The sequence below is a fragment of the Podarcis gaigeae genome (assembly GCF_964106915.1).
Source record: "Podarcis gaigeae genome assembly, chromosome: 3".
Lineage (NCBI taxonomy): Eukaryota > Metazoa > Chordata > Lepidosauria > Squamata > Lacertidae > Podarcis > Podarcis gaigeae.
In genome coordinates, this window is record NC_139680.1 from 95,796,262 (window position 1) to 95,820,190 (window position 23,929).

General features: G+C 44.0%; 2 protein-coding genes across 5 annotated transcripts in view; one reads left to right on the forward strand and one right to left on the reverse strand.

The window, feature by feature from the left end:
* PTPN14 (protein tyrosine phosphatase non-receptor type 14) overlaps nt 1–23,929 on the forward strand; it is a 461,328-nt gene that overhangs the window by 115,635 nt on the left and 321,764 nt on the right. For 2 of the 3 annotated variants that reach the window (XM_083733087.1, XM_083733088.1), the window contains exon 19: nt 495–7,416. The exons of the other annotated variant lie outside the window; for it this stretch is intronic. In XM_083733087.1, the coding sequence (XP_083589213.1) occupies nt 495–623 (129 nt within the window). In that variant the 3' untranslated portion in view covers nt 624–7,416. Of the gene's footprint in view, nt 1–494; nt 7,417–23,929 lie in introns of those variants that run through there. 3 annotated transcript variants of the gene reach the window in all.
* SMYD2 (SET and MYND domain containing 2) overlaps nt 10,299–23,929 on the reverse strand; it is a 40,768-nt gene continuing 27,137 nt past the window's right edge. The window contains exons 6-12 of one of the 2 annotated variants that reach the window (XR_014562765.1): nt 23,716–23,783; nt 22,652–22,754; nt 20,409–20,519; nt 18,368–18,488; nt 15,553–16,477; nt 13,856–15,437; nt 10,299–10,738 (exon numbers count right to left, since the gene is read on the reverse strand). Coding sequence is in view for 1 of the 2 variants with exons in the window: in XM_083733629.1 (XP_083589755.1) it covers nt 10,658–10,738; nt 13,856–13,964; nt 16,303–16,477; nt 18,368–18,488; nt 20,409–20,519; nt 22,652–22,754; nt 23,716–23,783 (768 nt within the window). In the remaining variant the exon portion in view is untranslated. The remainder of the gene's footprint in view (nt 10,739–13,855; nt 15,438–15,552; nt 16,478–18,367; nt 18,489–20,408; nt 20,520–22,651; nt 22,755–23,715; nt 23,784–23,929) is intronic. The other variant, XM_083733629.1, reaches the window with a different exon arrangement.

Genomic DNA, 23,929 nt, shown 5'->3' on the forward strand with positions numbered 1-23,929 from the left:
TTTCTCATATGAAGACCATAATAAATGCTTTTAATGGCTGCTCCATCTGCAGTTTGCTCTAATTTTGCCATCTTATCTATCTCCACTCTGTTTTCTGCAACTTCGTTCACCGTACCAGTTTTGATAGCTACTGAGAAGGGCTGGGCGATGTCTGGTTTTCAGCATCATGATCTATCACCAGCTAAACATAGCGCTATACCGATATATCACGATGTCTGAAATAAGGATGGAACTATGTAGAGGCAAACGGGGTGATGTCCTGGCAACCTCTACTACTTTAGGGTTCTAAAACAGATACATCTTTTACTTACCTTTAATGTGTTATTAACATTTGCTATTTTAATGTACAGAGCAACAGGGGTGGCAGGAATAATGAGGGAAGCGATGGCCAGCTTCACGGTTTCTCCCACGTCACCATCTTTTTTTTTACATATTTATATTTGTACATTTATATGTACAGATTTTTACATATTTATATTCCTTCGATTTTGCAGAGAGTGGATGTTCCAGTGATGCTGCAATACCTGAGGGAGCAAAGGATGTTCATGATCCAAACCATCGCTCAGTATAAATTTGTCTATCAAGTCCTCATCCTCTTCCTGCAAAACTCTAGACTCATTTAACAGCCTCAGAAGAGACCCAGCTGTTTTCCCATACATGCAGCCTTCTGGATCTGGCTGAGAATCCCTCCCTCCATGTTGTTGTGGGGGGAGGGGCGTGCTCTTTTGGCAGTATTTTGTGATGAATACGCAAAATTGACAGTAGGGAGACCTTGTTCTTCCTACAAATTATTTTATACGAGATAATTTATTATTATTATTTTTCCTCGCAATGATGTGTGAATGTTCTTAATTTGTGAAACACGTTATGACTTTGGAATTATGGAAACACATTTCATATGGCTGACCTTCTTTTTACAACCTGACAGTTCCTATCTGGCAGCGTTCTCTTGACTTTTGCGTTTCTGTACGACCTGTTAGGCTGTTTTTATTCTTCAGTTTGGAGGGATGCAACCTATTTTCAGAGCATAGAAGAGGTGACTCATATTAAAAAAATAATGGATTTTGTCTGAATCTAAAAGCAAGTATCTTTTTCTATACAGGCAGCTCCCAATTTACATGGGGGTTACGTTCTAACGCACCACATGTATAAGTGAAATCATGTATTTTGAAACACCATTGAAAAGGCTGCAAACACCCCATTCAGCCCCCGCCTTGTTCTGCCCTCTTTTGTGACATTTTTGTGATGTTTTCGAGTCTCTTCTGCGTTCGGTGTGATGCGTGTGTGTGCAGTTGCACACATATCAGATGCGCCTAAAACAGATGTTGTTCTGTGTGATGCATGCAGCTTTTTACAGGGAAACAGCCTGGTTTTCCAGTCGACTCTTAACATCCAGGTGAGCAGCATTGGGCAGGAATGCTCATAATGTCTTGGTGATGGTTGAAAGCAGTACTTCTGTATGTGTAGCCACAAAAAAAGCTCAAATGGTTTAAATAGAATCTGTCATTGACCTTATCCTCTAACACCCCAGACCCACTTCACTTCCTTTTTCTCCCATAAATGGTATTGAATCCTGGCTCAGAAAAACGATTTCACATGACTGAGCAGAGGATCTTGTGAGTAGAAATGGATCACCTGGTCCTGTTTCTGGTTGTGTGCCAGTTTGTCACATGTTTTGGCTATCTGTCACATTCCACCTTGTTTTCACATTAAATCTGATATTTATTTTTATTTTATTTTTAGAAAAGTAAAACTGTACGAAAACTCGTATTTAAATACAAATCTAAATACGTATTCTAAATGTGTATTTAACTGCATATCTTATCGCAGAAGAAATGTATGGGTTTCAAAAGGTATTTAACTGTAAAATGCAGATTTTTTTTTAAACAGACAAATTTTTGGTACCTTAGCGTGTAGCAAAATTTGGGAAAGTGCAAAACCTGAAGAGTGATGATTTTCCATTCCATGCCTTTGTTCCCAGGAAATGAGAACGGGGTTTGTTTGATTTAAAAAATGCAGACAGGACAAAATCCCACCCACCCACCCAGCCAGCCCTATCAGTGAGTTTATGGAACATTTGGGAGGGAAACCAGAACTGATTTTGTGTGAAAACAGTATGTGGATTTAATTCCAGTAATGATAATAAATTCCTTGGCTGAGCACATGCTCAGAGGCTCCCTTATCTTTAATTCTTAGTCTTTGCCTGCCCCATGGTGGACATCAGAGTTCCAGTACAAAAGAAAGTTGGAAGCCTGCTCAGGCCTTGTTCAGGGAACCAGCCACTGAGAAGTTCTTCTGTGCAGGCCCATGAGATTTCACAGCTCCCGCTCATTTCAACAGACCTTGTGGGTACCATAAATATCCACACTCTGATTCCTAGAGTACATTTTTATGGTAAAGCAGTACTTTCGAACATCAGGAGCTGCCTTGTATTGTGAGTCAGACCTGTGCCCTCCTAGTCTAGACTGGCAGTGGCTGTCCAATGGCCATTCAACTGGGAAACCTGATGATTGGCCATGGAATTGTTTGCAGGAAGAGGGTGCCTTCCACTTCTAAGCTGTGCATGGCCCCTCCTTCAATGATGCATCTATGATGTTCTGTCAGTGGTTCTTTGACCTTCTGTTTGTTTGTTTCTTTGCATGCTGTCAATTTCAGGCAACAGTGCTTAAGCAGCACTGCTGAGATTGGCAGGCAGCTGGTACCGTTCTTCCCCAAGAGCAACACTGGATGTAACAAAAGAAAGCAGGGACAAATCCCAGTTTTTATTCATTTAATCAATCGTATGGATTTGTTGAGTGTGAATTTTTTAAAAAGTGGGTGGAACTCGATGTTGCGCTAAGGTGGTAGTTCCGTCAGTTCAGACATTACTGAACTCCTCCCTTCTCCACCGCCAGCACTGGGGGTTCTCCCAGTCTTCCCAAGCAGATGTGGGAAGGCATGAGGGGTGTTGTGTGGGGAGGACAAAGAATGTGGGGTGGGGAGTTCAATTGCACTAGCAGGACTCATTGTGCTGGGTTCTACTTAGCTCAGTGTTTCTCAACCTGTGGGTCCCCAGATGTTGTTGGACTACAACTCCCATCATTCCTAGCCAGCATGACCAGTGGTCAGGGAAGATGGGAGTTGTAGTCCAACAACATCTGGGGACCCACAGGTTGAGAACTGAACCCAGTCCTCAATTTCTGAAGCAAAGAGCATTAGAAATGAATTCCCTTTATGTTTAGGTAATGCACACAAACGTCATAGCAGAGCTCATCTTAGAACAGGCATTCTCTTCTGTGTAAGAGAATAGGAGAAACGTGTATTTTAAGATGGTGCTGGCTTCTTATCTGTACCCTTTTATAAGTACTGGTGCATAATCAAGCTGCACACTTTGACCTTTAGAGCAAATCTATGGAGGGAAGTGGAGGAATACATTGTTCTCCCCCACCCACTTTTTATTTGTTAGGCTTTTCCTCTTCCATTGGAAGAAATGAAAGGTTTTTGTTTTTTTAATCCCATGGAAATCCAGTGGGAGGGAAAATAACTCCATTCGTGTAGTCTCTCTCCCTTCCCCCATGCTCCAATTCTGGGGGCCAATTTCGGCAATGACAGGGCTTTGAATCTACTAGATCCGGATCTACCGCTGATGTGACCTTCTTTTTAACCCTTTCGCCCTTGGGACACCAATGACATTTCAGTGCCACCAATGACATTCATTCAGTACCCGGAGGCCTATAGCCACAGACTTCCATTTCAGATTGTGCAGAGGCACAGTTTCCAGTGGGACTCCCAACTGCCCTTCTTGGGAGCTTAGGATTTCTCCCTGAAAGTGTTGTTTTTAATTGACGAATCAATCAGACTTTATACCTCCTAATGAAATGGTAGACCACATTGAGGTACTTCAAGTTGCCCCCAAAATGATGAAGTGAAGAAAGCACAGGGAAAGCCTCTCGCTGATGCACCTTTAGAAATTCTGCTGCTTCCTTAGTTAACTCCAATTTTCAGTCCAGCATCTCCTTGCCGATGCCAACATATCTCTTGTTAAATTAGCTGCAACCATTTAAAGTCTTTTAGTGGCATCTGCATGATAATTGCACAGAGACGCTTTGTATCTGGGAAGCCGGCCAAGGAATAAACCTTGAAGCAAAGTGTATTAAATTAGTTATCTCATTATAGCTTTTTGAATAATTTCCTAATGATGAATTAAGTTTGAACCCAGAGCTGTCAAGTCCCATTGCTCCATTTGGCCTGACAGGTAGGGAGTAAGATGGGGGAAATCAACCACTCCGAGGTCTGATTACGACGAGATCTGGGTTGGAATGGGTATATTCTTGGCTTTTCTGGAAGTGCACAAACAAAAAAAAGAGCCATATTTAATAAGCAGGCATAATGGATGCTAAAAGGGAAAAGTCGATGCAAAGCCGCCAAGGCTTTTTGTCACAGTGCACACATCTTGCACACAAAATTACAAGGGCAAGCCTCCTGCAATGAGCGAACAATGCTCACCAGCGAGCCAAATAGTTGCTAACATAATAAGCAACAATTTTCATGCTATTCCTAAAATGGCTGATGGGTGTTCAAAGTGACTTTCCTTCTTTTTTAATTAAAACGCCTGTTAAATTTAGTGTGATTTTTCACATTAGATTTGACCTTGGCAACTTTCTTAACATCTTACTCAAAACAAGAGATCCTTGCATATCTTCAGTTATTCCTCTCTACCCTTAATTATAACACTCACCAGTATATCAATACTGGTGTGGTCCATATCCCCCCCCCCCCCCCCGTCCGGTTTTAATAGGGTCACTTGACAAAATTAAACTTAAGGTTGTGATTTCAATTATGTGCTTTCTCAAAACCCAAGATCCTTCTCGGATTGCATCAAAGTTTGGGAATGAATTTGCCCCAGAATAAATGAGAGCAGGACTTTTAAGAAAGCTGTTTGCCATTACTTTGCCATAGCTTTATTATGCAGCCCTTTGGCTTTTTTCTTTTATTATTAACACAAGTCTCTGCTCAGTAGTCCATAATCCAGATAAAGTTAGTTGAAAAACCACATGCCTATTCAAGAATGGGTCCTGTGAGGGCTGAAAGAAGAAAGATTTGTTGAGAAAGCTGGGTTGTGTCCCAGTGGTTCATGTATCTTGGGAGTTTAATATAAACTGTTATTAACCAGGTATCTGCATACAAAGAAGAGTGATGTTTATATGAACCCCATTTCTTTCTGCAGAAAAGTAATGCTTTACTAAATCACCCTGTCTGACAGTTGACCTGTACACCCAAACTCCATGACCTTTCTTTCTGACTTTGTTGGATGACCAGTACTTCGTTAACTTTTAGGAGAGTCTTGTTTTTTTTAATGTATTTTTATTAAAGATTTAGGAGAATCTTGTTGACAGTTTAAGCGTGTCTAAGATGGCAGCAGTAGTTTTATGCCCTTCCCTGGGCAAATCCAAACTGGCCATGATGATTCTTGCTTTAGTGATATCTAGGTCACGACTGTCACACCTGTCATATTATTATTGGGATTACAGCTAGTCCAGATGTCAAGCAAAACCATAGTGAGCTTATGATGCTGATGCTGAAACACCTATGTTGTTTTCCTGGCCCAAAGCAAAGTGCTGGCGATGGCCTTTTAAGTCCTAAATTATTAAAGGATAGCTTTCTCTTATATGGATCTCCTCACAGATAAAAATCTTCCTGAAAAGGCCTCCTCCGGCTTCTTCCACTAGGTGTACTGTAAGAACATTCTTCTCCCATATGAACCTTCTCAGAAACATAGATATTTGGTTCCTATTTTATGAACATTCCTGCTTTCTAATGTTGGATGGGTAGCTATTGTAGACGGGGGTCTTTTTATCTGGTTGTCCCCAGATTACGGAAGCACTGCTCAGGGACATATTCCAGGCATCATCATTGCTATCTTCCAGTACCAGGTGAAATCTCCCTTGTACACCCTAGCTTTATGTGAACTTCTGCATCGTGGAGCCTTGTGTATCTGCAGAGGCTCCCAGAGCAATTGAGAACTCTGGAAGATCACACAAGGTGCTGGGAGGTGTTTCACAGCCCCAGGAGAAGGACTTAGGGCGGCCATGGGTAGGCAAACTAAGGCCCAGAGGCTGGATCTGGCCCAATCGCCTTCTAAATCTGGCCTGCAGACAGTCCAGGAATCAGTGTGGTTTTACATGAGTAGAATGTGTGATTTTATTTAAAAGGCATCTCTGGGTTATTTGTGGGGCATAGGAATTTGTTCATATTTTTCCCCCAAAATATAGTCTGGCCCCCCACAAGGTCTGCGGGACAGCGGACCGGCCCCCTGCTGAAAACGTTTCCTGACCCCTGGCTTAGGTCATGTCTCTGCAGATCCTCTCTACCTGTGTTGCATCTGAGGGCAATAACATCTGAAGAGGACTAATGTCAGTTGGTTGAATTTTTTAGACTGGTCATGGCTGTTTTTAACTGCTTTTGTCGCCTGCCTTACAGATGTTTTTATAGTTGTATGCTGCAGATTTTTGCAAAGTGGCTTAAATGCCAAGATAGGGCACACACAAAAGAAAAAAAGAAACACTTTTTATGAACCCTAGTTCCATTAACAGGTTCAGAATCTAAATTCCCCCCTTCCCCCAAAACATAACGTCTGAAAATTAATTCATCGCAGCCCCTGTTCTTCTAAAACACTTGTTTTTCTGCTGCTATCTGCTGCTGCCTTTAAAGGTATTAATAAAAAAAAAAGAAGCTGCACGGAACTAAAATTAGCCTGTTGGGATCACCTCTGATGGGAACGTTCTCTCTCTTTGTGTAAACAGGAGTATCTGTTTTACAGAACGGTTGCGTGTGCATTATTTCCATATTGCACCTGTATAATCATATCTGACTTGTGTTATACAGACTAACACACTAAATCAATTTTACATCACTGGATTGTTGTTAGTCTGGTTTTACTGCAGTATTTTTGTGTATCACCAGGGATTTTCTTTGTTGAGTCCAGAGCCATTATGAGAAAGACTTACGTTCTTCTGTATGTATAAATTTTGTAAACAATTGAGTTCAACTATTTTTATCTCCATTAATCCGGTATGACTGCCAGACACCTTTTTGTACTATTGAAAGTCTGTTTTTAAATAAAAGAAATCTATGCATGCATGCTATTTTGTACCCTAATGTATATTCATATCAGAACATAAGCTTATGCTTGTCGGTTTTGTTTTGTATAGAACCGATTGACTTTTGACAGTATTTTTGCACTTTTTTCCCTTTTCCTTCCTGTTTTATAAAGTTTTCTTCAGCATTAATAATTGCAATATTTTTTTTTACTCCTTACACTACCTTTGTGTAAATACCTGCCTTTTGCAGCGCAAGAAAGTTTTGCCTCAAGCTTTTGTTTTGTAAGAGACTATGCTTAGCCTTCATATTATGCAATAAAACTTTCTGCCCTCAAAATTCTAGTGGTCATCTTTGAAGACAACGTATGGGATATATTTATTGAACATTGTAACTTCCCTCGTTATAGAGTAGCAGCCAGCATAATATAGCCTCATTGACTGCAAAAGTGGGAGGGTTGCCATGCACCTGTGAAAGAAGGAATGTGTTACAGCATTTTCTCAGTGACGGGAATGATGTCAATTTAAATGCCTGGTCTGATACTTTGGTGCAAAGCAAGACCATGTATCTCCCAACATTCTTGACGAAATAGGCCATGGGTAGGCAAACTAAGGCCTGGTGTCCGGATCCGGCCCAATCACCTTCTCAATCCAGCCTGCGGACGGTCCGGGAATCAGCATGTTTTTACATGAGTAGAATGTGTCCTTTTATTTAAAATGCATCTCTGGGTTATTTGTGGGGCATGGGAATTCATTCATTATTTGTTTTTTCAAAATAAAGTCTGGCCCCCCACAAGGTCTGAGGGACAGTGGACCGGCCCCCTGCTGAAAAAGCTTGCTGACCCCTGGATTAGGGCAATATTACCCAGGTTACTCCGCAATGCCACACTGCTTGCAGGATGACAAATGAGTGCAATGAATTTTGCGCAATAAATTTGCACGCTGGGAGGTAAGTGATGCTTGTTTGTTTGTAGGATGTATGTTCAGAGGATGTGTGGGGGAAGAGACCATGGCTGCTAAGTTGATCTACTAGAATATTAAGAAACGTAAAGTGCCTTTGCAAATTCATTTTGTGTGACCTGCACACAAAGTCCTTAGCTCACATGCTATTTCCCAGTTCACACACAATAGTAGTAGTGACTAGTCTCAAAGCATCCCAGGAGCATCGCAAGGCTGCAAACAAGAGTCCAAAATAAAAAGACACCCTCCTCTAACTGTGCCATCCAGCAGTGTGCATATTGATCCCTGATAGCAATTCTACACTCTTTTATCCAGCAGACATCTTGACGTGATGAAATAGCAAAGGGTAGCAAGTAAATAGATGATCCTATTGCTTTTCCTTTGCATGTGTGCCTAAGGTACAGCCACTACTCGAATTAGTTCCAATTGCCTTCCATTTTAGAATTGCACTGTTAGCACCCTTTGTTTGGAGTTTGGTAACACATCCGCTAGCAGCAATGCAATTCACAGAAAGATTTTCATCAACTGTTGCATCCCAGCCATAGCAAGCATTTGATTAAAACTCTGCTATCTGAAAGTATCAAGACATGGCCAGTCTGCTTGGAAATTATGTTTCATTGACTAATTTCATTTCCTGTAAAACATGTGCTTCAGGGCCTTCTATGGACTTGTTAAGTGTTAAGCTTCCAACTGTTCGTCCTTATATTTTGAAGTGTGAGAGTTTATGGCAGTACCTTCAGAGAGGAGGGAAAGCCTGGGCAGTACGTCTGTCCACGGCATGCAGTTGGTCTGTGCTGCCTCTGTGCACTAAATACTACTACTCATGAGCACAAATAGGGCAGATCTAACCATTTAACTTCCACATGGACCCACTGGCACTGGCAACCTGTATGTGCAACTTCAGCTGCTCAGTGGAGGAAACTGGACAAACATGTGCACCTTAAGGTGCATCTTGATGCACATCATCATAATGCTTGCTTTTCTGCAGAAGAGGAATGCCTTCTTAAGGGAGGGGGGGGGAAATACATAGCCTCATGCCGTGTACACATGGCCGTGTGGATACAACAGACATAAACAACAAAGCTGAAATCCTGAGCACATGCACCTGGGCATAAGCCCCACTGAAAGGAGTGGGACTTACTTCAAGGTAGACATGCATAGGATTTCACTGAGAATTTATGCTGCTGGCATTCCTTCATTCATTTATAGTTTATCCAGATTCCATAGAAGCACATCCTTTCTGGTAAGTTCCACTTACGATGACTGCTCTGAAAACATCGCCAAGTATAGAAGGCTTCAGGTTTTAAATGGAGGGAACTTTTATGAAACTCTCAACCTAGAAGACATTAATATGCAACACGGGAAAAAGAAAATTCCCACACATATGAAGAAGAATCACAGAGGTGGAAGGGACCTTTGAATTTTACCTCACCCAAGCTCCTACTCAGTGCAGGATCAACAACAGAGGATGAAATGACAGTATCCATGACAGACGGCTTTGGCAGCCTCTGCCTAAATATCTCCAGCAAAATAAATATATAATAATAATAATAATAATAATAATAATAATAATATCCTCTACTGCTGAGCTGCTCTCTTTTCTCTCTGCTTCTAAATACCAGTTGTGGAAACTGCAGCTGGGGAGAATGCTGTTGAGGTCAGGTTCTACTTGCCTGCTTTGCAAAGGCATGTGGTTGACCACTATTAGAAAAGGGTGCTAAACTAGATGGACCACTGACCTGATGGAGCAGGACTCTTATGTTCTTAAGAAGTTTCTCCTAATGTTTAGCTGAAATTGGCTTCCCTGTATTTTCCACTCTTTGGTTCTAGTCCTGCCCTTTGGAATCTTCCGCCTACTGTTTTGGAGTTGCTAAGATCCTGTAAGATTGGGCCGCAAAGCTAATTGACTGGAACCAGTTTCTTGGGTGATACTGCTTCCAGTTCTTTCCAAAGAACAATAGTAAAGTCAACCCTACATCTCTCCTTATTCCTGAAGATACGTAAGACCCCAGAAACTTGTGCTAATACATCCATACACAATTTGCAGGGAACAGTATGTTTCCATTATCCATGTTGACATTGTTATCCTAAGTGTGGACACACAGTGTTAGAAACGAATTAACTGGAGTCAATATATGCAAGAGCTAAGTTTGTAACAAAATTTTGGAGTGCAAATGTTGCAGCTACAATGAATGTGCCTGCAATGCATTTTTCGAAAGGCAAAGTTCATGTCACAATAAGAAGGAAAGCAATCAAGCCGGCTCAAGCAAGGCTGTCCCATTTTAATTAATTGCTTTGCATGGCTAAGATACATAGTACATTAAAATCTGTAGAGAAAAGAATTGGTCATCTCTGCACATGATCAATCAAAGGCATTAGCTGTATGAAACCGTGGCATTTCCTTAGTGGGGAAAAAGCATTCAAAATTAATTCATCAAGGCTCAAGATATTTCACATCAACCTCAGAGAATGCAAGAGGTAAGGCCCGGGTGCACCACATGTTTGTCATTCCAATTATTTTACAGAAAAGCTTTCATCCCATGTCAATTTTCAAAGCACTCCTGAAGTTTCCATAGCAAGGCTTTTAAAGAAAGGTTGAAGGATTGCATAGATTCAAAGACTCAGTGGGCCTCTAATTCCTTTTTGATCTCTATAACGTATGGATGATCTTTCCCATGTGCTATCTCCATGATGGCAATTGCCTGCGAAAGAGGGAGAGAAAAAATACAATTGATTCAGACAGCCTTGGTTTATGAAATGTTCTCGTCAGGGATTCCAAAGAGTCAGAAACCTCTGACTGGTTTTTGTCCCCTTAAATGTACCCAACTGAAAACAGCCCATTTGATTGTAAAGAATCAAACCTTATTATATACACAGCACCTTTTGATCCTAAGAGATCTCCAAACTCTTTTGAAAGGCACAGACAAGCAAAAAGTTAAACGACATTGTATCTGCCTTTCTGTTCTAAACTTAACCAGAAGATGACTCTCAAACAGAGCTGCTTCGAGCAGAATTTGGGCCTGCTTGTACTTGAAAGCAAGATGGAGTCTGGATGGTCAATGGGAGAGGGTGATGCTTTAGCTATTAACTGGGATGACCACAACCTTCCATGTATCTCCTCCAGCATCGCCCTTTGCTGGTCCTCCTGTACCCAATTTCCCCCCAAGTTTATGACGCAACAGCCACAGCATTCAGAAAGAAGTTGAAGCTTAGTTGCCAAGTTGCCTGGGACCACTGGCACTGAGGCGACTTCTTGGCATCTGCATTTCAAGCCTGTGTTGCACTACTTTGGTCTTCAACTCCAAAATAAAGTTTGTCGCCAAGGCTGCAACCCTATACAGGCAACAACCAACTGACATGCAACTATGACCGCATGCATCACGGCAACCTGGAAGTGGCTGGAAAAGGGGGTGGAGTGAGGCACAGCGGGATGGAGCAGGCTTATGCATGCTCCGTCAATGTGCATGGGGATCAAGAACAGAACCCCTGTGCAAATCGGTCGTTGCCTGTACCCACTTACCTAGAGTAAGTTCTAATGAACTTAATGGGTCTTACTTCTACATTGGTATGTACAGGATTGCACTGTAAATCAATACTTTACATGCTATTTTGAAATGGTCCACCTGAATCCTCCTTTTGATGGTGCACACCTGTGCAGCAGAAGCATGTTTTAGCCATCCCTAACTTTTTGAATTGCACAGCAAGCCTAGGATTCAAGCTCAACAACACCATTTCTAGGTCAATGTAGAAAATCCAGCTGTTTTTTCCTTTTTTGCTTTAGGGCAGTGGTTTTCAACCAGTGTGCCGTGGCACCCTGGGCTGCCTTGAATGATGGTCAGGGGTGTTGTAGGCCACACTGGCCTCTGTCCCTCTTTCTTTCCTTCCTTTCCTCCTCTGATGCCCTCTTGTGTCTCTGCCTCCCAAAGGCTTGGACAGCTGTTTGTTGCGGCATCCCTGGCTACAAGCTTCCCAGGTGAATGGTGCCTCTGGAGATGGCCAGGGGATACTGGTTGCCAGAAGCCGAGGCAGCCTCGGAGAAAGCAAGCAAGCAAGCAAGCAAGCAAGCAAGCAAGCGGGCAAGCAAGCAAGCGGGCAAGGGAGCCCAGCCTGCCAGCCTTTGTTGTTGGGAATGGGTAGACAAGTCCCAGGCCCCTGTGGGGCAGTCAATCAAAACTTTATTAGCAAAGCCAACAGGCCACAGCTATACAAGAATTAAAAATAGAAATAAGGATAAAAGGGAGAAAAGAACAAGCAAAAGGAGGTCCGTCAGATGAACAAGTCTGTCACTCAGATGGTGGCCCTCAATTTCATAGCTCTTTCGATGTACCTCGCGACCTTCTCTGTTATCTGACTATCCGTATCAGATAAGAGGAAATACAGTGTGATGTCTGGTGAACGGCCGGGGTTGGAGAGAATGAGTGGAGTAATAATCTCATTCCTTAGGTCTTTGTAAAGGGGGCAGGATAGGAAGACGTGGGACACTGTTTCCGTGTTACCATCTCCACATGGGCAGAGTCGTTTTTCAAATGGAGTCTTTTGGTAGCGACCTTCGAGTACGGCAGAAGGGAGAACATCCCATCTAGCCAATGTAAAGGCACGTCTGTATTTTGGGATGGTTAATTTAAACAAATATGAAGCTGGAGAGTCAAAATGAGAAGGGGGAAAGTAGGTATACCATGGGCACAGTTTCTTTAAGATAGTCAGGTTGTTTTGCCGTTCAATGTCTTTCAGGCGCTGGCCTATTAGACTCTTTGCTTTAATGAGGCCCATTGATAGTAGGGACTATGAATGCAGACCACATGTAAGAAGTTTTTGATGCACAGTTTTGAACCACTTGCTTTTGTGGGGGTCTTGCATTACTAGAGGCAGTAGACCAGGTGGCCTGTGGGGCAGTGTGAGGAGGCACCTCTCTTTGGGGCGGGGAGGGGCAGCTCAGAGACCAAGGGTGGTGGCAACAGCTGTCCAGAGGACTCCTAAGGAGAGGGGAGAGGAGAGGAGGCTGAGGGAACACTCCACAAAGGTGTTCAAAAAAGGGTGAGAGGCTGCCAGCTCTGCAGGCAAGGGGTGACAGAACTGGGCTCCTGAGCCCCACAGGGGTGCCACAGAAAGAATGTAGATGGTCAAGGGAACCGTGAATTCAAGAAGGTTGAAAACCACTGCCTTAGGGAACAGACTCACAGACTGGATGCCCTACCAACTAATGCTTACAGGTCTGTCAGTATAGGGAGGGCTCCACAGCAAAGCCCTTGCAAGGTGAAGGTGAGGAAAGGGAGGCCAAACCAAAACCCTCCACAACCGATCAATACACTGCCTGCCCACCCACTCCACCTAACAAGGTTTTCCAGCTACAGGGGAAAAAATATTTTGACTACCATATGCACTAACATTCAAGATAGCTACTGAAATGCAATCTGCTTTGTGCCATATGCCAGCTTCCATCAGAGCCAAGAACATTCAGTTTCTGAACAGCTCTTGATTGTACACAAAACCACAGAAACTGAGAGTGACTTTTCAGTGACGGATCCTGTTGGGAAAACCGTGTGTACCAATTAAATTGAACTGCCGGTTGCTGCCACCTTAATTGAAGGAGATTCGGGGCATCAAAGGTAGGAGCAAAAGTACTATCCATAGATTTGAGTTCTAAAATAATCATGGGAGGAGGACTTTCATTTTGCCAATTCAGGAAACTGTAGAAGGTGGCTGGAAAATTAAGTACTATAGCTATGCAAAGGCAGTTCAGAATTTCTACCCAAGCGAAATGTTTATATGCATGTCATAAGGGCATCTAAGGGGCTGGGTGTGTGTGTGTGTGAGGATACCTTCTTGAGAGCCTTAACGCCAGCAGGTCTGTTTTCCAGGCCCATGTAAAGTCTCCCCAGTTTCAGCCACATGGAGGCCACATTGAGGGAATATAAAGGATAATGTTTACTGCAAAAAAAGAAAAAGAGGAACAACATCTGCTTTCACCAGAACTTGAAACCTCAGTTCTACAAAGTTTGTTTGCAACAGCTCGGCAGGCCAAGACACACATCTTGCCCTTCCTTTTATGCAATTATTGATAATGGTTGATTTACCATTTTCTTTTTAAACATGCATAACTATTTCACCAAATGAATTGTACAGGACAAACATAAAACAAATTGCAGAAAGAATAAAATACTTTGTAAAAATAACATTTATCCATTTACTTTTAATAAATCAAGGAACGGTGTCATAGCTGCATGTGCTCTATTCTGCCACTATTCCATTCTATCAAAGTGTTCCCTTCGCCTTTCCACTCTGATCTCACGGGATTAGTTTATTCAGACATAACTTTGCTCTCTTATTCTTCAGTGGAAGGAATTATTGGTGCGCTCCACTTTTCTTTCTTTTTGCTAACGCATTCCGGCTGTTGCCAACATATACACACACACGGTCAATTTGTGATCGTCTTATGAAATGGACTTTGGTCAAATGAGGCTCATACTTTTGCAGGGCAAACTACACACTTAGACCAGAGATAGGTGAGCAGAGGGACAACCCAAGAGCAATCTCGCAGCTGCAATGTCAGCATGCCGCTGGTTGCGCAGCCAGCCTAAACCAGCTTAGAAGATCAGTCTCCAAGTCCCCCCACCAAAAAAACCAAAAAAACCTGGGCAAATCACCAGGGTGATAAATCTGATTCGGGCTCCAGGGGAAGAATGTGCCATTGTGTTTTCCCAGTCACCGCTCCCCACCAGCTGATCTATGGCTTCATACTGGCATCTGATTCAAAGGGAGATGTTCGTTTACACTCCACAGCTGGAGAGAAAATTATGCCCCGAGATAATTCGTTGAGCAGCCTCGCGACTGGCTCACACACAGCGGTAGGGTGTGCCGTGCCACAGTCTCTGGGCTTAACATGCTGCTGGTAGTGCTCCTCTCTGCATGGGCTGCAGGGCAATGTTTCCAACAGAATATAAAAGAACACAACAGAACCTCAAACATTAACAGCTTCCTGATACAGGGCTGCCTTCAAATGTCTACAAAAAGACATAATTATTGATCTCCTTGATATCTGATGGGAGGGCGGGTGCCACTACCGAGAAGGCCCTCTGGTTGTTTCCCTGTAGCTTCACTTCTCGCAAGGAGGGAACTGCCAGAAGGCCCTCGGCGCTGGATCTCAGTGTCCAGGCTGAATGATGGGGGTGGAGATGTTGCTTCAGGTATACAGGGACGAAGCCATTTAGGGCTTTTTTTTTAAAAAAGTATTTTTTATTAAAGATTTATTGGGTTAGCCATTTAGGGCTTTGAAGGTCAACACCAACAGTTGGATTTGTGCTCAGAAACGAACTGGGAGCCAATGTTGATCTTTTAGGATTGGTCCCGGCAGCTGCTCCAAGTCACTAATCTAGCAGCCCTATTCTGGATTAATGGTAGTTTCTGAGCCACTTACACTTCTTAGATGAACGTACAGTTTTTGCACTTCTCCAAAGTTTCTACTTTTCCAGCAGAAAACAAGTACCAATATGCATATGTTTTGAATAAAGCCACTTACTCTGAGCCACTTACACTTCCTAGATGAACGTACAGTTTTTGCACTTCTCCAAAGTTTCTACTTTTCCAGCAGAAAACAAGTACCAATATGCATATGTTTTGAATAAAATATGTTCAAAGATATGTATTTAAATAAAAATTGCCATGCAGATTTAACCCCTCCTCCACTGAGTGATTTATCTCGGTAGATCAAATCTAACCTTGTAGTGGGAGACATTTTATCAACTAGGATGATTCTCCTGAATCACCAGACAACCTACTTTTAAAAAGTGCTAACCATGTTTCATATAAAAATTGCACCTGGCAAGGACAGTTCTAGAAAAATTCCAAGGGGATTTCCCACTTTCCATCACACAGGAAGGAGTACCTCCAAGATTATGCCCGTTGCAACACATACTTGTATGTTCCTTCTCCCATTCAGTTACAACAAAATGCTTTCCTTCCCCCCTCAAAGCTACCATTTCATTCATATGGAGATTTAAATAACATTAAACCTCACACAATCAACTAAATATTCTTCAATCAGCTGACAGCCCCACTTCCGAAATATGTAAATAATTCAGGAGTTGGTTTCTTGGGATAACAAGCACATAATTACCTTGTTTTGCTTCTACCTGCTAGGCTTGGCTTACACAGAAACAGTCATTAATGAGATCAGTTCATTGAATTGGAAGGTGAAGGTGTGTTTGGGTGGGTGTGTTTCTTTAGAGACACTTCATACAAATTACACAGAAAAATTCAGGAACGCTACCTGTATGGTTTGATAATCTTCTGCCCGTAGCGCAAAGCACCCTCCCAGTCTTGCATGTACAGACAGACTCCCATAGCCTGGTACATCATGTGCAGCATGTAAACATTGCTCTCGACAAACACAGCACCCATCTTGTCCAAGCTAAGCTCGCAAACCTCGAGCAGTTCACTTGGGGGTAAGCCAAAAGTTAAGGAGCACAGAAAGGAAGCGGCGAACGAATGCCCAGTTATGACTCCAGGGCTACACAGCTGAACACCTGTTCCTGAAAAGCCAAGTCTTCTTAAGCAAAATCACAAGTGTTACATACAGAAATGTATAGCCCTGATCCATTGCAGAAACACACAAGTTGGAAGGAGCTCAAGTAGACCAAGTTCCTGCTCCACGCTGGAAGTGCAATGCAGGATGCAAGAAAGACATTACTGGGCCTCTGATGAGACAAAGAAAACCCAGTGTATCTGGAGGCAGTTTGTTCCTCTGTTGCATAGACTTTTCTCCTGCAGTTTAGCTTAAAAAACCTGTTTCCTTGCCATTTCCACTGCTCTCTAGGAGCATCAGAGGATAAGCCTGCTCCGTCTTTGCCATGACAGCCCTTCAAGTATTTGTTCCTAGCAGATGGCATTCAGAGGCAAACTGCATCTGAACATTATTATTAGGTATCTTGAGTGGAGGTCCTGAGCTCAGATAGCTCAACGGTCAGGTGGTGGACTCTCATACCCAGGCATTTGAAGGAGCACATAATTCCATCTTCTCCCACATGATGTTGTAAAATCTACATGAAACTGCTGGCTAAGACTGTCAATGAAATTGGGAGGAAATATTATCAGTCTTAGTCTCTCTCTGGCATTTTCATCAGCTCCTAGGAAGGTTCTGAACCCCTATCTGGGATCAGTGATAAGCCAATGCAGGCAAACAAGAGGAAATGTAAACCCATCGAGACAGAGGCACTGTTGGGTGTCAGTATTCAGCTGGCTTTGCACTGGGTTGCACGCCCCTCTGAAGCATCAGATATGGAGCTTGGGAGTGAGAATGAAGCATGGATCCATTTCCATTCCTGCTCAGACCCACAGATTTCCAATGAGGGGGCTCCACTGCACTGGAGGCCTGACCTCCAGCACAAAGCTACTGCCAGGATAAAGGTAAAGGGACCCCTGACCATTAGGTCCAGTTGTGACCAACTCTGGGGTTGCACACTCATCTTGCTTTATTGGCCGAAGGAACCGGCGTACAGCTTCCGGGTCATGTGGCCAGCATGACTAAACTGCTTCTGGCGAACCAGAGCAGCTCACGGAAACACCGTTTACCTTCCTGCCGGAGCGGTACCTATTTATCTACTTGCACTTTGATGTGCTTTTGAATTGCTAGGTTGGCAGGAGCAGGGACCGAACAACAGGAGCTCACTCCGTCGCGGGGATTCGAACCGCTGACCTTCTGATCGGCAAGTCCTAGGCTCTGTGGTTTAACCCACAGCGCCACCCGCGTCCCACTGCCAGGATAGGACCCTGAAATTTGTTGGATCCTGTACCAGTTCAGCTACTAGAGAGGAAACCCCTCTACATTCCTGACTAGAAGGAAGCAACAGGGCTCCATTTGTGGTGGTGACTCTGTTGCTTTGACCATCCTTGGGCTGGGCTAGGATTGCATTACCCACTTGGAATCACCCCACAATTATGTAAAATAATCCCAAAGAAATGTTAAATCAGTGGAGGGTCTCACACTCACCTACTGTGTTAGACTAAAGAGCTTTGCACACTCCCTTTCTTGCATTGCTGGTCAAAAAAATTACACTCCAGAGCAGTTGCAAATCACTTTTTACCTTGCTTTACTGCAGCCAAGTTCAGCTCTAAGGGAAACCAAACCTACTTGCTGGAAAAGAAACTCTGGGGTCGAGAAACAAAGCAAGGGGTGGGGGGAGATGAGAGAGGAATACAGCAGCCTGACGCTGGGGAATTGCATTTTTGGACATGCCTCAACAAAATGAGGCTGCTCAATTGAATCTAAAGTTCAGCTTAAACAGAGAGCACAGATAAGAAAGAGAGCGAGTGAGAAAGAGAACACCAAAGGATATATTTGTAGTGTTTGGCCCTCCTGAATTCCTCAATCACATTTCTGGCATATTTGATCATATCTCGCACGGCTTCTGCTGATGGAGGCTCGTTCAGCTTGCGGATTTCCAGTTTATCTTTGTCCTGAGGGAAGAGTTGCGAGAGAGTTACAAGGCCTCCCCCAGCTCCTAGACAAAAAGCAGATCCACACAGAAACCAACAATAGCTGTGCAAAACACACACAGCGAGAGAGAGAGAAAGAGAGAGAGATTATAGTGATCTGTTAAAAGAAGAGAACTTAAAACCATGATAAAATTTAACCAGGGTTTCTCACAGAGGACATGAGGGTAGCGCTGTAGCATCTGCATGGGTCCCTGACTGATTATCTCAAAGGGGTAGCCAATGGATGGCTCTCTGGCGTTGGTGGGCTCTAACTCCCATCAGCCAGGATGGCCACGTTGGTCAAGGATGATGACAGTTTCAGTCCAGCCACATTTGGAGGGCACCCTGTTGCCTACCCATGTCTTCCACACACTGTTAGGTGAATAGGAAGCTCCATTATACGGAGTCAGTATTCCCTATCCAATGACACTCTAGGACTTTAAGCAGGAACCTTTTCAAGCACTGCCTGAAGATGCCACATACTAAAGGGGCTGCTTTGGACCCTGGATGGCGTGAGACCCAAATGCTGCCTGTCAGAAGTAGGCGGAACCACTGTGCTGAATTCCTGGCAGGTGGGTTGCTGCTGCTTGTATGGGGGGGCAAGGTGGGGGAGAGGTTGGTGCAGTGAGAATGCACCAGCAGGAAGACCAGATTGGCTCCGTTGGTGCATTTGCACAGCGGCAACATCCCTCCCGGTGACCCACCTTCTGGGGAGCTAGCATAGTAGCTATTCCCCCTCCCCCAGCAAGCTGCTTCTGGGACATGTTCCCTTAGTACACACACCCTCCCCCAAATTTCTCAGGTTAATGTCTTGATCATCCCAAATGCTGCATCTGCTCTCTGGAGAGAGGGAGAGACTGTGGGAAAGCTATATGGGGGGAACATGGGGTAAGGCTGCGCTCAGCCGCAGCCCTACTGCAAGGGTGTCAGCGACTGGCTGGACGGCGAGGAGTGGTGGGAGGCTTCAGTTGGAGAACTCCCTCGGGAAGCCTCAGAAGAGGAAGGCTCAGAGCCCGAGGGGTGGCAGTGGGACACTGAAAACAGGTCAGAGGATGAAGGGGGGAGGCCAGAAGGGTTGGATGCGGATGCTTATGCATTAAATTTGTACACTGCCCTATACCCATAGAACAAGCAACAGGCTTCAGTGAGAGAGAGGAAGAGAAGACAGAAAGCACTGCAGACATAGGACAGTTGAGAAGGAGGTAGGGGGTGAGGCTGCAATAGATTGCAGCAGTCCTACTATATTCATCCCTCCTCCTCCCTTGTCTCCAAGGGCACGGAGGGCCTTGTGTGTAGCAGAGCAAAGAGCACAGGGGGAGTTTAAGTCTGCTGGGAAAACAGCCAGACAGAGGGGAGTCTTAGGGAGAAATGAGAGGCCCAGATTGTCAATTCAGACAACTGATTTACTAGGCGCCAGTCTTTCCCGTAGGTTTCTCTGTCTGTATTCTGTTTCCCTGAATAGAGAATCAACTCTACTGCTCACCTCTGAGTCTCTGTGCTGATGTGCAGCTGAACCAGCTCTGACAAAGAGTAACCAACATAATGGTTCTTGGGTTCCTCTTCCCACCAGCCCCAGGGAACATGGTCAGTAGTCAGAGATGGCTGGAGCTGGAGTCCAACGGGAGTAACTAATGTGGAGCCCACTGCTCCCGCAGTCTAAATGGTTGATCTTGAATAAGCCAGACACAGCTGCACCAATGGGAATTGGAAGCAGGAGGTACGCCATGTCACAGATCTGCTTTATAGCCTCATATTACAGGCACAATATAAATATTAGATGGTAATAAATGATGATGAGGTAAAGAACCCAAACAACAACAAAAATGCTATGCCTTTGCTATAAAGTTGAGCTATAAATCTAAATAATAAATAAAGCATGTGCACTCTATTAAATACAATCACCTTTTTTTTAGTAATGCACTCTCTGCAATCACAAGTGAAGAAATAGGAATCTCTTAATCGATCATTCCTATCTTCTGTGGGATATAGCAGGTCAATGTAACTGGTAAAAATCTGGAAAAGACAGACGGGTAATATAACAACAGCAGATAGGTATTAAAATGCTATAGGTTATACATAAACATACACTGATCTACAAACTGGTTGCAGTGAGTGGCCAGAAACTCGCTGCATTTCCACAATGTGCCAGGTTTCAGGGCTAAGTCCCAGGAAAATACAGCCCAAGTTCAGTTTGTTTACTACTGATAGAATCTGCAGGTATTAATGGCTGAACATGTGTCAGCTTAAAGTGGGGAGGGGCACACACAACATCCCTATCCATGCCAGCTCCATTTCCAACTCTCTGTTGGATTCTGAATTTTGCTGCAAGTCTGAACACAAAAGGTCATATAGGCAGAGACACATTTATTCCAAGCCTCTTTGTGGATGCAAAAAAGTAAACAGCCACTCAGTTTGCTTTGGCTAGCAAAGTATCTTATCTGCCCAGAAGAAGAAGCAAAATCAGAAAACAGAACTCCAAATACACAAATACACGCAAACTCAAAGAATTTTTTTCCGGTTATAAAATAAGACGGAAAGTTTCAAATGCTGATCTTAAAATTTCTCACCCAAAATATAATACAATTAAAAGGCTACAAGGAAAACCAAACACATATCTGCTCCAGCGCCAACACATGGTTTTCCACTGAGTCTGCTCTTGTTTGTGTGCATGTGTGTGTCTTTCACCTTCTCTCAACATGCCCAGGGCAAGTTGATTTTAGTTTGCAGTTGCTTGTTTTTATCCTACAGTGAGTGCATCTCAATTGCTTTTCTCCAGGCAGAAAATATGGGAGCCAATCTAAACACGCACGCAGACACACAGAAATCTTGACAGGTTTCCCATGCAGTACCCACGTTGAGCCAGAAGGTGGAGGCACAGGCCATGCCACAGAGGACAAATCAGTTGCGCTTCTGCGCTAATTGAATGGCAGAGAACCTTTTCCAGGAGTTCAATACTCCCTTGATTAGGAATATTCTACTAACTTGTTAACACACATTCTTTCTGTTGGCACTGCTGTTATTCCATTTAATCGTCTTTATTTTACATAAATGAATAAGTATAAGGCATTCAAAGGGAACACATAAATATTTTCCTGAATAATCCCACAACTGGGATTTCTGGAATGCAGCAAAAGTAAACGATGTCCTCGCCCCTCGTGGGAATGTCAGGTGACCATGGATCTGTGGGGAAGGGAGTGGACTAATGGAGTGGGTTAGGTTATGAAACAGGCCGGCCTGACATGCTGCAGGCAGTATCTGAAGCTAAGGTAAAGGTAAAGGGACCCCTGACCATTAGGTCCAGTCGTGGCCGACTTTGGGGTTGCAGCACTCATCTCGCTTTATTGGCCGAGGGAGCCAGCGTACAGCTTCTGGGTCATGTGGCCAGCATGACTAAGCGGCTTCTGGAGAACCAGAGCAGCACACAAAAACGCCGTTTACCTTCCCGTCGCAGCGGTACCTATTTATCTACTTGCACTTTGGTATGCTTTCAAACTGCTAGGTTGGCAGGAGCAGGGACCGAGCAACGGGAGCTCACCCTGTTGCGGAGATTCGAACTGCTAACCTTCTGATAGGCAAATCCTAGGCTCTGTGGTTTAAACCACAGCGCCACCCGCGTCCCTCATCTGAAGCTACCCTTGGCCTATTTAAGTGACCTCTTCAAACCTGAGTCCAAGGGGGGGGGGAATACCCGTGATTCTGTTGCTGAAAAACGGCAGGCCCGTGTTAACCTTTTGCACCGTCCTATTTTACATCCAATCCCCATTCCTCAGAGAGAGGACGACGACATGGTTAAACAACATGCTTAAGAAACACGGGTTAAGTCTGGCTAACACTTGTGGGGAGAAGTGAGGGAGAACTCATGAGGGGGATGCCATTTTGGAGAGGAGACCTCCTTTAAATACCAGGTGTGGTTTCTGTCAGAGAAAGAAGTCATCGTTTCGAGAGGGGAGGTGCTGGCTCCCAGAGTTTAAAGACCACTTCATCATAACTGGATTTGGAAATGAAGAGGAGAATCCTCAAACGGGGTGTGGAGGATGTGTTTACCACATAGATGGAAAGATACACCATAGGTGCATGGCAGGCTGTGTGTTTTACAAACCAGTCCCTCCCCATCCCTTGAAAGAAGGCATTCACTGCACAGTTACCTCATCGCCAGCTTCTATCTCCTGCACAGCTCTGACTTCAGCCACGGTCCCTTTGTAGGTGACAATCACGTTGGGGCAACAACTGTGGTTCATGAGCGCCACACTGACAAAAACAAAAGGGCACCCATTTGTTCCATGAGCAGCAATATTGAAGACCACAAGGAAGAGAATTGTATACTGCAGGACTTGTGACAATTACCTGTGTTGAATGGGCTGGTTTGCATGTAACACCAAGCCAAACCATGGCTCAGCGCAGATGTGCAAGTGCAAGGGCTCCTGGGGAATGGGTTGCACCTGCAGTCCTCCCCATAGTCCTCCCGCTATTACACTCATGGAAAGCAAGCCATAGTTTGGCTTAACTTTGTGGAGGCTCGTCTCCTCCAGACAAACCTTGGTTAAAGCCCATGGTTTGCTTGGAGTGAAACAAACCGTGAGCTTGGGTTTGGATGGCTCACTAAGGCGAACCGTGACTTAGCTCACAGCAGTGCAACAGCAGCAGGACCAGAGAAGTAGCTCAGCAGCCGCAAACGCCTTTCTGGAAACCTGTGCATTTGCAGCAAACCTGTATTTGATTTAGTGTTATGTGCAAAGCAGCTCAAAAGTCTCTTTATGAAGTTTATTATTACAACTGTATGATCAGGGCAAAGTTGCGAGTTCATGAAGGAATCTCAAAGACTACAAAATGTCTTATCAGCTTATAGAATTTACCTCCACCAGTGAAGTCCTAGGAAACAGCTGCTTGCAGCAAAGCCACAGTGAAGCACCTTAAAATCTCAATAGTTTCAAGGGAACTACTGTATTGGCCCTTTGAGATCCTGGATCACTCAGACCTGGTATACGGTAAGGACCCGGTTCATAAGATAGGCAAAGATGTTGAACACAAAGAGGAAGGGAGCTGTGTGCAGGACTCCAAGAGCTGAGAAAGGAATGTCTTGCTCAGCTTTGCAAATAACTTACAGCATTGGGGGATTTTGTTGTTGTTGTTGGAAACTAATTGATAGGTCTTAGAAAATGTGTCTGTGTGTTTGCCCCCCTGGGGGAGATACTGCATCTAAAACACTTACTCGGGGAATATCGCTGATCCCAAGTGTGAAAGTTCTTCATCTTCAATTGTGAAGCCATTACAGTTCACCTGAGAGAAAGCGAAAGATGGCGAGAAATTAAAAACCCTCTGGCTTGTTGAGCATTGCATGCCTAAGTGACCATATTTGTCTGCCCCATCCTGATTAATCTGATTAGAATGCTGCTTATTCTTAATCAAGTCTTGCTGCTGAGCGA